The 14,178-nt window shown below is 33.1% G+C and overlaps 1 protein-coding gene and 2 long non-coding RNA genes across 3 annotated transcripts; 1 reads left to right on the top strand and 2 right to left on the bottom strand.

Moving 5' to 3' along the window:
- Positions 1–307: 307 nt before the first annotated feature.
- Positions 308–3,889, bottom strand: LOC112003743 (uncharacterized). The gene is made up of 4 exons (XR_010623997.1): positions 3,800–3,889; positions 3,556–3,660; positions 1,080–1,210; positions 308–573 (listed from the first exon to the last, which is right to left on the bottom strand). It is a non-coding gene; the product is annotated as an uncharacterized LOC112003743 (long non-coding RNA).
- Positions 3,890–8,626: 4,737 nt separating this feature from the next.
- On the bottom strand, positions 8,627–14,047 carry LOC136062182 (uncharacterized). The gene is made up of 5 exons (XR_010623998.1): positions 13,304–14,047; positions 13,030–13,190; positions 12,827–12,929; positions 9,521–9,612; positions 8,627–9,045 (listed from the first exon to the last, which is right to left on the bottom strand). It is a non-coding gene; the product is annotated as an uncharacterized LOC136062182 (long non-coding RNA).
- Positions 11,366–12,802, top strand: LOC112001660 (putative disease resistance protein RGA4). Its single transcript, XM_065760971.1, is given in 3 exon segments — positions 11,366–12,258; positions 12,260–12,757; positions 12,796–12,802. Coding segments are annotated over 3 exon segments (1,398 nt in total).
- Positions 14,048–14,178: the final 131 nt, after the last annotated feature.

Here is a 14,178-nt window from a genome sequence, read left to right as displayed (position 1 = left end):
CTTTGAACAACCCTAATTCTGAACAGTCTTGGTATAATTTTTATTTTTAAAAAAAATTTAACTTTTTATTTTTACCAATGGTGGATTGACACCTCACTTCTTGAGAAAATGTAGTAAGATTTTGTTGTGATGGTAAAACTCATGTCTACATCCACATGCTTCTCAACCATCGCTCTTATATAAAGGACAAGTGGACGGCTACATTTACAAATTGGGGTGGGGAATCATCAAAACATAAGGGTTGGGCGTCATTGCAAATTATTATATTTAGTAGCAAGTAGTCGATATGAGAACAAAATTCAAAGCTGAATCCAATTTACAAAATCATTGAAATTCAAAAGAAAGAGATTCAAAACCAGTAACCAATGCATTGGCTGCTCTGCTTGTATAACTTACAATGTAGTTGATCAATATGAGACATCACTGAAAAAATTGAAGGCATTATTCAACTAGATTCTTTAGAAGGAACAAAATTGGATCACGAAATGAGAGCATCACCCAATTTGAAATTCTCTCATTTATTTTCTTCAATGAATTCTTTGTACTCTCTCTTCATTTTCACCCGACACAGTCCTGCATAACCAGACTAGAAACAGTTAGTGGCAGCCGAGAACCACTAACCAAGTAAATAGGGACTAGATTCATACAAAAGACATTCATAGAGAGTCGACATAAGATGATAATTTCCCCAATTCCCTCTCCATAAATTGAAAAGAAAGCTTTCCAAAGTCAAAATCACTCAACCACTAAAACACAAGAAATAGAACTAATTTTGTGCTGTGTATCAATATCATAACATTTCACATCAATATGCAAAATTTTACCAAATGAAACACCTCCATGCAATGACAAAAATTGGTTAACACAATGAGTTTGTCAGTCATAGTCTCAAGAAGAAAAAGAAGAAAAAAGGGGATCCGATGAATTTCAAGTATTTAGTTGGACCAATCAAATAAGAATACTTATTTAGAAAAACATAACTGGATATCAAGAATTAAGAGTCTGAGAGGGCAAAACAAAAATAAAAATCCAACAAAACACATGCAGTGGGACAAATGAAAGGACAATATATAACCAACCTTAGCATTTCTTTATTTTTAAAAAACTGCACACATGGTGTACCCATAATTCCAGCTGCGTCTGCTATTTCTGGATCTTCCTCAATATCAATTTCAACAAAATGTACATTCTGATCAAATTCATCTATCACCTGCCACCAGAAGTTAAGTATAAGTTTGACATATTCTTAGAAAGTCATTCAACAATATAAAGCATGAATCATTAATCGCGAAACATAAAGTAAAGTTTCCATCACGCATGAGAAGCATTGCTCGTTTATTCTCTTCACACAACGTTGGTAACTTCTTCCAAATAATACCCTATATCTGGTCTTGAGTTGACTTGGCTATACCATATTCCATGCAATTTTATCAGAATATGTGAATAACTTACAAGATGCAACTTCCACTCACAATCCACAGTGAAGTAGGACCAATTCCAATAGTGGTAAGGTTCCAAGTGATACATTGGCCATTAAGGATATTGGTACCACAATTCACCATGTTCTGATTTAAGAAATTTTTGGAGATGTCATCTTATTCATTAAGGATTATAAAATGGCTTGTTTTTCTGGTGGAAAATATGATGCATTTAATGCAGAAAGTCAAGATGTCATATTTGCATGTACTTGGGAGTTGGGACTTCATCTTCCATCTATAAAGCCAAAACTCGATACATGATGAAACCTATTATACTAATGCTCCTGCCTTTGGCTCATGCTTTTACTTATTAAATTAACACCCACCACAGCTCCATAATTAGTATTTTTCTGTCTTTGGTTACCCAAATTAATATCAGAAACGACCAAATTTCATTCCAAAAGCACTGCAACGTATATATATATATATATATTTGTTCTTAGATCATGGCAAAATAATATATTCAACCAAGAACTAAGAGTAACATGGAACTTTGCTTTCAGTCTGACTGGTTGTTTGATAATCTTGTGTGGCATGCAATGGTGAAAAACTCTATTAAAATATATACTGTTATCCACAATATAGACTCCAGTCAAACTTGCATTCTAGAACTATATATTAACCAAAACTTCAGTTCAAAAAAACAAAAATATGTTTCTATTTTCTGAAAACAAAAACAACAGTTGATACAACGATCCTTGATCAATTGGCATCTCCTCCTTGCTTAAAAAAGGGGATCGAGGATGAGATCACAAGTTCAGTCCCATGCAAATGCATGAATTGTGTATTTACCTATCCTGAAGACAAAGAGATAATTAAGGAGAAGAATATTGTTTTGCTAAGATTACATGCTTTAGTACTAAATTTTCTGGTTCTGATTTCACAACTTCAAGAGAAATTCATTGTGCTACAATATTTGGATTTTAAGTGCACACTCCTTCCTCCTTTTGGTTTATGGTTAGGTTCAAGTTACACCTAGTGTAACTCTTGTCAATATTACACCACTTTCAAAATTTGCATTGGATTAGTTTTTTGACAAATCCATTGTTCAATTACATTTTCTCTTTTCACACTTCATGCATGCAAAATATCAAAGTGACTAGAGATCAAAGACTATATCATGTATATCATGTATAAAATGTTTGAAGTTCAAAGTTCTTTGTACTTTAAAAAATTATACATATAACATGAGTTTTTGGATTGGATAGTAACTAACACCCATTCGACAAATTTGTCATGTTAAAAACAAAGGGAATGTGTAATCCAACATTAGAATTTTCAAAATATGAACTCAATGCAAAGTTATTAAGAGATATAATGATAAGAAAAAATTACACTAGATGTAACTTGTTCCCAACATATATATATTCATACTCAACCATAAATGTGTTTTCGTTTTTGGGATGAATGACTGTAGCCCTAAGGAAGGGATATTTTTATATATATATATATATATATAATATTAATTTTCTCAACTTAAATTTTTTTAATTTCCTATATAATATTCAAACTCAACCATAAAACTTTTTATTTTTGGGGATGAATGCCTTTGGCCCTAAGGAAGTAATATTCAAATCAGTGACCTTTGCTTTATGAGATGCAAATCCCAACTGAATGTGCTACCCCCTAGAGTCAACCATGCTAGAAGAAAAAATAACATAGATATATTTTGCAACTGTCCTTTCATGTTGTGCAAGCTTTAAGTGAAATGCACATTATTTTTCCATGTCTGTCACTTCTCCTGAGGCACTTTATCAGACTGTTTTATGAGAAACAAGCCTCAGACAGTCACTAGGATCATAATTTAATTTGTATTATGCCCAACATATGAAACAAGCAAATTTTCTTTAAATTACCATCTCCTAATTTATTAACAGATTGTCACCTGCAACATGCTGCATAAATGTCAAGATTTTATACAACATAATGAATTTCATTTACCAAAATTTCACGCGGCTAGAATGGGTTCCTATCATGTGTATCATAACTGAGATATCATTAACCATGACAAATTAGCTTAAGCTAGCATTGATATTGAACTATAATGCAAAAGCAGAACAAGTTTCTAACTATGTACCTTACTAAGAATTGGCTTCAGAGTCCTGCATGGACTGCAGGTTGGTGCAGTATATAGTACACATATAAGCCTAGGACTTTCATGGTACTATTTTCTTAATGCATACTGAAGAAAGAGAGGGAAAACATGTAAGCACTGAGCCAACTTATACAGAAAAACCAAAAATGGGAAAGCTTTGTTGACATGAGATTTCAGTTAACATAAAAGTTCACATTAAAGTAAGCATTTAGGGAATAACTTGTACCTGGCCCTTATGCTTTGTAAGTGTAATGTCAAAGCCTGCTTGGACATCCCTATCAGTAAGTTCCTACTTAATCTCTTCAGTTTGAGGCTGTCACAAGAAAATTCATGAGGACAAGTTTTATAATCGACTATGTTATATGCTCNATTTGCCAAAAAGGTTAAAGGTATCGGTTCGGGTTAGGTTTCATGGGTTTTGAAAAAGAAAACCTACACCGACCCACTGGGGTCGAGTTAAGGAGTTCGGAACCCAAGTCCGACCGTCAGAGTGGTTGGATCGGGTGATAGCAGGTCGGACGCGGATTGGTTGGCTAGGTTGGCGGGCCACTTGGACACCCTTAATCAGAATGTACATTTTATAATTTATTATTATATTAATCATTCTCTGCTAGAGAATATTTTTTGTAATTTTTTCCATTTATGTAATATTTATAAATTCAAGTACTAACCGTTGTATCATACCAAAAAAAAAAAAAAAAAAAAAAACTGGGAATATATTTGTGGCACGATATATAATAGAACTGATCCTTCAGCAAACTTGCAACAATAACATTATTAGCCTAAAAAATTAAAAACTAAAAAAGAAAAAGACATTTTTTACTGAAAGGAAGAAAATAAAGTAGAGTAGCTAGGAAAGGGAAGAGAAAGGAAAAGACAAAGGAAATAGGAATTGATAAGATGTGCTTTTATATACACACGCGAGATAGATTCAGCCTATGATGTCTGCTATATGATAATTGTTTTTTATCATCTGGTAAGACATTAAAAAGAGTTTATTCGATGACAAAACACTTGACTAGTTGAACTAATTGAATTCCACTTATAAGATATCCTTTATTTTATTTGATAAGCAAATATTTTCCTTTCAAACACTCATTTATTTATTTATTTTCGAAGTTGGAAGTCTTCGTTTCAAAATATCAAAAAGTGTTAATTCTTTCCATTTGATCTTTTATTTCATTTTGGCATGATTAATAATACAATCCACTTTTTTTAGAAATCGATAAATATAATGTTAGTAATTTTTCAAACTTGCTTTTTATTTTATGAGAAAATTCAATGCAGATTAAATTAAAGAGATTCACATTTTTATTTGAAAGATAATACATTAATGATATTTCAGTTCAATGTTGGATCTTCTATACATGATTAAAATATAGGACCAAGGGTGTATTGAAGGAAGGAAGGCATTATAGTCAATGTGTAGAAAAGGATTTGGTTCAATAAATTTAATGATTTTCTCTCCCTTGCTTCAAATTCAATTGAGGCCTTAGCAACACAAGCCGGATTCAATAAACTAATTACTTTTTGTAACAATCCTTCATTTTAACTTAAAGAAGGGAATCGTTATTTTAGTTCTCTCCATTTTTTTATATTAAATATGAGACACATGACATTTATTTTATTTTTGTGGTTTTCATTTCTTTGTACTTATCTTAAGTTACCTTTTATACACTCAAGGCCAACTCTAGTATTAATTCACTTTGGCAACTGTCCAAGTCTTCCAAACAGAAGAATGACTCATAATTTTTTTCTTAAAATAAAATACATCTTATCCACTTAAAATTATTTTCTTTTTAATTGGAAAAAATTTAATGAATGCCCTAAGAGCATTTGTTTAATAACTATTTTTAGAAATTTTTTATGGAGTTTTAAAAAGATAACTAGCATTTTTTATAATTTTTTATATTTTTCATGAAAGTGGTATTAAAACTTTATTTAAATTGTTCATTAACAAATGCTCTAAGAGCACCCGTTAACAAAAACTATTTTTTAATTTTATTTTTTAGTGGTCCACCGTCCACATCTGTCTTCCACCTCTAGCAAATCAGTGCTTCTTCACATGACCTGCATTTTCATACAAACACAAAATCCATCCTCAATTTAATTATACACCAAAGGTATTCAAAAAAAAAATGTAAGACACTCCTAAACACCTGGCAGATCCATGATCTACTTCAAGTAGGTAGAGGAGACTAAAATCCATAAATCATTACATTTACAACTATCAAAAGCATCTCAGGAACAGCCTCTCAACAGCTTACTTAAAAACATAATATCGGAAACTCTCTCCAAAATTTGGATGTGCAAACAGATGACATCAAGTACAGCTTATCATAAATGTAAACATTACATTCTCAAACTATTTTCCCCAATAATAAATATGCGATGCCTTTAAATTGCAGCAATATAGATGGCTAGTGCTGATGGTTATCACAAGTGCATTACATGATTAAACAATACACATTATGAAAACAAAATAGAGATGAAACTACAGGACGTTTTAGAAAAGAGAACACTTTTTAGATAGGCATTTATACAATGGTGTGATACACCACAATGGTAGTGCACCAGCAGAAACCACTACTTTACTAATAACCTGATAAGCTCTTTTAAATTTTTTTTTTTTTGATCATTAGTCATGAATTATGTAGCATCACATGAATTTGGGTTTTCAACCTATACAAAAGTCTATAACCAATGTCTGCAAGTACCAAAATCTACAACTTTGAGACTGAGACTAGAAGCAAAAACAAAGAACCATTCATTGCACCAAACCAAAATGCCAAAGAAAAACGAAGATCATATTCAAACCATCTCCAATAAATGGTAGAGGAAGAAATACCATCAATAAGATCATAAAAGAAATTTCGCAATTTCTCATAATGCTTCCGCCTCAAATTTTCAATATAATTTTCAAAAAATTTCACTCATAACTTTTAAACCAAGTTTGTGCACTTTTAGTAAACCAAGTATTTAGTGCACTTTTAGTAAAAAAGATTTTAGCAAAAAGCTAAATAAGCTGTTCTCAGACGGACCTCAAAAAGTAAATTTCATGTATTAAATTGACTTTTTTTTTTTTTTTTGAGGATTTGAATCTAGGTTTTCCTATAAAATAATTTACTTGGATTTTTGGGAGTTGGGGGACAATATTGTCCCAGTCAATAGTGGAGTGATGAAATTGAAATTTGACTAAAATTGAAGTTTGGATTTTGTCAAATTGACAAAAAATGACTCTAATCTAATGGCCTCCATTCATGTCGAGCAATACATGAAATTAATTCATAATGAAACGAGATGACGATAATTCTAGAAACCAATCCTGAATCATCCAAATAAGTATTACCTTAATCAAAGATTGTATGCAATCAGTACTACTCACAAAAATGGAAGAATATCATCAAGTGCATGTCGATTACTTCACTTGAAAACATGAAATCTGAAAACGAAATTACGTATTTCGTAAAATCTGTGACAAGTGTTGCTGCTGTGATTTTAAAAAAGCACCCCATGAGCTATGACTTGAAGACGCTCTCATGCACCTTTTCCACAGTTTTAAAAATACAATTTCTTCAAAACTTAAAGCCAAATGCCAAAATTTTTTTTTTTTTTTTCCATTGCATTTAAAATCGCTCTTTTTCTCCACAAATCACAAGGCCAAAGGAGCTCTTGATGACAAACAGATTCATTTAATCATACTAATAATATAGGAAGTAATTCTGACAGTTGCCCTGGGAAATATACAGGTGACTTAGTTGCTTGAAAACTTGGTGGCAGTTGGAAGCTAGTGCATAATTGATGTCTTTATTTATTTCAATTTTGAGAATGGATGCCTGCTTGCGTCTTTTCTTTTACAAATATCTACAATTCCTTTGTTTAATTAATCCTGTGATATAATGTCATGAGAAACAATATTAGAAACTGACTTTTGTTTTTCTTTTTACTGATATCTACAATTCCTGCATGCTTCCTTTACTTCGTTTTAGATATAATAATCAAAGTCACTGTTGTATATCTATCTCTCATGTCTACACCTGATATTTGAATAATCTCATACAGAAGCATGGACTTGTCAGTTTTTTTTTTAAATTGATACATCCTCTTATTAAATCTCCATTTTAGTTTCTCTGCTCAATTCCTTGTTGCATTATTTTGCAGGTTACCTTTATTTTTGTAACAAGTTCTGTTTTCAAGTTCTAACATGTTTCCAAGTCACTGTAAAAAGATTTCCATCTTTAGGTGTTCTGTATCAAAAATTCCTCTGCTGACCAATGTATTCGATGACTTACAGGTTATTTTAAAAGTTTTTGATTATAATGTACTTGTAAAAGTTGACTATGGTAAACTAGTAGGCGCATTGACACAAAAGGAAAAAAAAAAAAGGGCAGGATATTATTAATCTCTTATGGAAGTTCTGACAGATTGAAGCAACTTATTCTTTGTTACCTTCTTACCACAACTGAAATTTCCATGGCAAAAGACAAGTTCTTGACCAAACAATGGTCAGTGTCCATAGTGCTTCCTTTGTTTTTCTTTTAATGTTATTAGGAATTATTTAACAGGAAGAAAACCAAATACAAAATGAGAAATTAAACATTTTTCAAGAAACCAAAAAAGAAACGTTTTCTAGTTTCTCCCTTACTGTTTTGAAAAGAATGAGAAGATAAATGCATATACTATTTACTAATGGATATCTATCCCTCATTCCTAATCAGATTTTTAATCACCTTTTTTAACTTTAATTTCACTGTGCTGTCTCATTCTGCATGTTTTTCCAGTTGACTTCTAACAATGATATAATGTCCTATGCTTCTTATGTTGCTGCAGGGCTTAAGAGCATTTACTATTTACTTTTGTTCAAGACTGGACTTCCTAATGCAATTGAAAGTATGGCCACAGCCCATACGTGGTCCTCATTTTCAGCACTGAAATTTGATAGGGAGAAAAGCGTTTCCCTTCAGACAAATTGAGTATGGATAATGATCGTGATTTTTTTTTTTTTTAAAACTTTATTAATGTCCATGAGAATATGTCAAGGTGGAATGCTATGTAACTATCTTACCATTCTCTTTATAGATGCAAAGGTGTACTCAATTCATTTTATACTTTGCACAACTTGGTGTTTGCTTGGTGGGAAAAATGAGGTAGGGAGATCTAGGAGAAAGTATCAAACACCTAACTTCCCTAAAGACCCTGATAATTTTAGAATCTGAAGAGCATAGTTTGATGGAGATGAAGGGAGAAGACAATCAAGATCTCAAGTTGAGCCTCTAGAATTTGATTATTTGCAATTTACCAAAGTTGGAGGTTTTGCCCCAATAGCCCCAAGGATCTGCAAACACTTCACAGCTGCTACGAATTCGAGAATGTGAAAATTTGAGGGCTTTGCTGGCGTGGCCGCCACATCTGAAATCACTTCAAACACTTTGGATTGTCATCTCTCCAGGAGGGGATGCAAGCTCTCTCTCACTGCACAAAGACAATTGTACATTAATCAATGTCCTGATTTGAGTAGAAAATGCTGAGAAGAAGATTTGCACAAGATTGCTCATGTACCACATATTGAACTCGATGAGGATAGTTGAAGTTCATCAGAATAAGAGGTAAGGGTAGATGATCTGTCTTCTTGTTCTTCTTGTGCTAGGAAAGTATACTTTCATTATTGAATAATGCCTTCAATTTTTTTTTCAATGATATCTCACATTGATCAACTTTGATCTACATTAAACAAGCAAAGGGACCAATGGATTTTGATCTCCTCTCTTGAATTTTAATCATTTTCTAAATTAGATTCAGCTTTGAATTTTTCTCACATCAATTATTTGCTACTCACTAAAATAATTTGTGACCATGCTGAAATAAAATCCTACTATTATACTCTTATTACAAAAAAAGATGAAAGAAATGATTTAAAAATAGATAAAATAGTAAATTCCATCCTCACCCTTTTACACCCAACCAAATAGACTGTGTAATGGAATTTTTAGAGATGGACATCTTTTTCCTTTTTCTTTTTTTCTTCTTGGTTTTAAATACCTGGAATAAAAAAAACGCTTATCAATTAGCAGCAATTTGAAATTAGTGTTATTGTGTCCTAACTACTAATTTTGGACATAGATTGCTATCGTCCCATTAAAAAAAAAAATTGCAATCATCTAGTGCGTCCAAAATGGAGCATCATTAGCATTGCAAATTTTTCATGGAGAATGTGACAAGAACTCACCATCACATGCAAGCATCTGTTAGCTTTGTAATACAACTTGAGTAAATTTGAGACATCAACAGAAGAGAGTAGGAGGGAAAAAAAGGAGGAAAAAGAAAAGAGCAGCATATACAATTACACCAAAAAAAGAAAGTGACTAACGACTCAAGACATAGCATTTGCATCAGGGACATTATCAAGGATGAATGGACCAAGGTATTCACAGGTCACATGAAGATTAGCTGAAGCCACAACAATAAAAACTACAAATGGCATAAAAAGTAACGTGCAAAAGAGCTAAAGTATATATATACATAGAAAAGTATATTGGAAAAGCTTGGCAGCTTTTGATTCCATGTAGTGACAAATGTTTGTTCTTCTATCTCTTACCACTAATCCCATTCATTCCTTTTCAAATCTTCTCATTGAAATCAAAATTTCCACCTCAAGCAACACAATCTTACTCAATGATACTGCAAAACAGGTGAATTTACCCTTCCCCAATTTATGTATTGTCTATAGGGTTCCTTGTAAGTTTTCTCTTATTTACTTCTTCTAAATCAAATAACATTTTTTTGCTTACCTTGATGTCATCTCAACCACCCCAGAACAAACATTTGTTGTTTGCTCATTTATCCCTACCATAAATTATTGTCATTCACTCTTTCAACAATTCTTCATTTTTTCTAAAAGTATTAACAAAAGAACATTACAACTACAGAAAATAAAAAACCTTCTCATCCTTTTTAAAAAGCCATCAAGTGCAGCTAAATAAATTTAAAATTTAAAAAAAAGAAAAAGAAAAAGAAAAAGAAAGATCATTTTCCTCTAAACTTACTAATCATCTGTTTCAAATCAAGCATGTTAGAATTGTGTGGTTAAATGATTAAAGGATTGTTAGAATTGTGTGGTTAAATAATTAAAGTTACCATTGTTTGTGTAAGTATACACCTGCAATCATTGATTTAATTTGTTAGAAGTGGAGGATATGAATTGTTCTTTGATGTAATACATCGAACTACTAGTTGGGAATCTGATTCTAATCCCAATTCCAAGCCAATTGTAATCCATAGTACTAGTATGGATAAAGATATTCAAAGAGAGAATATCGTAAGCCAACATCCCTTATCAACTTAAAGAATGTCCCTTGCACCGGCCAACATTGGAAAGAAAGGCATCATTCTTTGCATAGTATGTCACAGATTCTATCTAGCCCCCTCTTTTTTCTTTCAAACGAATAATGAAATTCCACCAAATCTATTCTCAACTAGAGTATGTATCGAATAGTAAATTTACTTACACCTAAAGAAAAATGATTCCGCCCCAACAAATTAAAAGATATATACTTTGTCTCAATGCTTAAGTCATTCCTATTCCATGCTTTGCCCATGGCCTAAAAAGAATTGTGTGCCAAGTCAAGGCATGATCCATGGTGCCATAAATCCACCTACATACAATTTTGCTTCACTTATTTGCAATTATATCTGCCCTCTCAGAACTACTCTGTAATAAAAACAGCTGCTAATACTTAAAAGGCATTGATTCACTTAACCATCAAATTCTTTTCCATCCCGCCACCACAAGAACATGGCTGAAAATGCCAATTGCATTGCAGGGAAGATCACGGAGCTGCTTGGATCCCTTATTTACGAGGAGCTCAGCTCAGCATGGGGTGTACAAAGTGATCTAAAAAAGCTTGAGTGCACTGTGTTAGCCATTAAGGCCGTACTCTTAGATGCTGAGGAGAAGCAAGAAAGTGACCATAGGCTGAACCATTGGCTAGGACAGCTCAAAGATGTCCTTAATGATGCGGAGAATGTCTTGGACGAATTTCAATATCAAATTCTGCAGAAGGAAGTACTGAAGAGATGCAGGAGCACTCGCAAAAAGGTTGGTTATTTCTTTTCTGGTTCTAATTCGCTTGTATTCCGTTTTGAAATGGCACGTAAAATCAAGGGCATTAGGGAGAGGGTAGATGATATTTCAGATATTAAGGCTGAATTCAATCTTGCTACACGATTTGAAGATAGGAAGACAACAATGTACCGGAGGGACATGACCCACTCCTTTATTCCTTCTCAAAATGTCATCGGTAGGGATGATGACAAAAAAAAGATAATAAATCTTTTGATGCAGCATGATGTTGATGGAAATGTTAGTGTAATTCCCATAGTTGGGATTGGAGGTTTGGGGAAGACCACAATTGCCAAGTTGGTGTATAATGATGAACAGGTGGTTAGACATTTTCAATTGAAAATATGGGTGTGTGTGTCTGAGGATTTTGATGTTAAAAGATTGATAACAGAAATCCTCAAATCAGCAGTTGGCAGTATTGATGAGAATTTGAGCATAGATCAATTGCAAATGCGTTTAAGAGAACATATAAAAGATAAGAAATTTCTTCTTGTCTTAGATGATGTTTCAAATGAGGATCATATAAAATGGATTGAATTGAAAAATTTGTTACTTGGCGGTTTCAATAAGTAAAATCATAGTGACAACACGGAATAGCTCTGTTGCTACTATTATGAGCATTGTAGAGTCTTACAATTTAGATGGTCTATCCCAAAAGGATTGTTTGTCTTCGTTTGTGAAATTGGCATTTAAGGAAGGAGAAGAAGAACAATATCCAAAACTCTTAGAAATTGGAAAAGAAATTGTCAAAAAATGTAGAGGGGTTCCATTGGCAGTGAATACTTTAGCCTGCCTACTCTATTCAAAAGTTGATGAACATGAGTGGATATCTATTAGAGATAATGAGATATGGCATTTAAATCAAAAAGAGAGTGGCATCTTACCTGCATTGAAGCTCAGTTACAATCAATTGCCATTTCACTTAAAGCCATGTTTTGCATATTGTTCTATTTTCCCAAAGGATTTTGTATTCAATAATCTTCTTTTGATTCAATTTTGGATGGCACATGGAATTCTTCAATCACCTAAGGATGAAAATCTAGAGTTGGAAGATGTTGGCAACATGTACATCAAGGAGTTGTTGTCAAGATCTTTCTTTCAAGGTGTTGAACAAGAAAATATCTTGTATTTTACCTTTAAAATGCATGATCTTATCCATGATCTCACACTCTCAATTGCCAAAAGAGAGTGTTCAGTAGTGACCAAGAAGTCTACCCTTGCTGCAGAAGTTTGTCACCTATCATTTTTAGAAGATGGGCAAGAAGTTACAACACAATTAGAGAAGTCGAGCAAATTTCAAACTATTATTTTCCAAACATACCAAACCATGTCCTTACTTGAAACATGCTGCTCAAGATTTAAGTACTTGCGGGTGCTTGATCTGAAAAATTCATCCTTTGAGGTGTTGCCATGCTCTATCGGAAGTTTGAAACATTTGAGATATCTCGACCTATCATTTAATCGCATAATCAAGCAACTTCCAGATTCCATTTGCAAGCTGCACAGTTTGCAAACTTTACTGCTTGAAAATTGCCACAATCTTGAACAGTTGCCAAAAGTTATAGGGGACATAATCAGGCTTAGGCTTTTTATTGTTACAACAAAGCATACCTGCTTGTCGGAGAACGCAGTAGGTTGCTTGAGTTCTCTTCGATCTTTGTGGATATGGAGATGTGTGAATCTATGTGTTTGAAGGGATGGAGGAGGGGCGCCTCACCTATCTTCGAACATTGGTGGTTGGAAATTGTCCAAGTTTGACCTCTTTGACACTGAGTATCAAACACCTAACTGCCCTAGAGACCCTAATAATTAGGGATTGTAAAGAGCTTAGTTTGACGGAGGTAGCGGAAGAAGAAGACAATCAAGATCTCAAGTTAAGCCTCCAAAATTTAATGTTTTTCCGTTTACCAAAGTTGGAGGTTTTGCCCCAATGGCTCCAAGGATCTGCAAACACTTTACAGCTGCTATGGATTGGAGGATGTGAAAATTTAACGACTTTGCCGGATTGGCTACCACGTCTGAAATCACTTCAGACACTTTGGATTGACAATTGTCCTAAGTTGTCATCTCTCCTGGTGGGGATGGAGGCACTAACAGAATTGTTGATTTATGGTCGCCCTAATTTGAGTAGAAAATGTAGAGAAGATGTTCATTTACCACAGATTTTTCTTGATGAGGGTAGCATAAATTTACCAAGAGAAGATGACGAGGTAAGGGCAAATTTGTCTTCTTATTAGTATTTTTGTCCTATTATTATAGATAGTCTTTACAACTTTTTTTTTGCTTGCTATGAACCCAAACCCCCTATTTCATTTATATATAAATAAAATAAATATATAAAAAATTAGCTCAAGCCCTCTTTGTCCACTTAAGAGGCAAAATTGAATGGATAAATTAGTAAAAAAGTAGCATCTTTATATAGCATACACTATGACCTCCTTTTCTTTATTGAAAAAGTATAAAGTGAGATTTATAAGTGCACAAAT

This window comes from Quercus suber, unplaced genomic scaffold, assembly GCF_002906115.3.
Source record: "Quercus suber isolate HL8 unplaced genomic scaffold, Cork oak 2.0 scaffold_389, whole genome shotgun sequence".
Taxonomy (NCBI): domain Eukaryota; kingdom Viridiplantae; phylum Streptophyta; class Magnoliopsida; order Fagales; family Fagaceae; genus Quercus; species Quercus suber.
The sequence above is the reverse complement of the archived record's forward strand: the minus strand, read 5'-3'. Positions and strand labels throughout refer to the sequence as shown.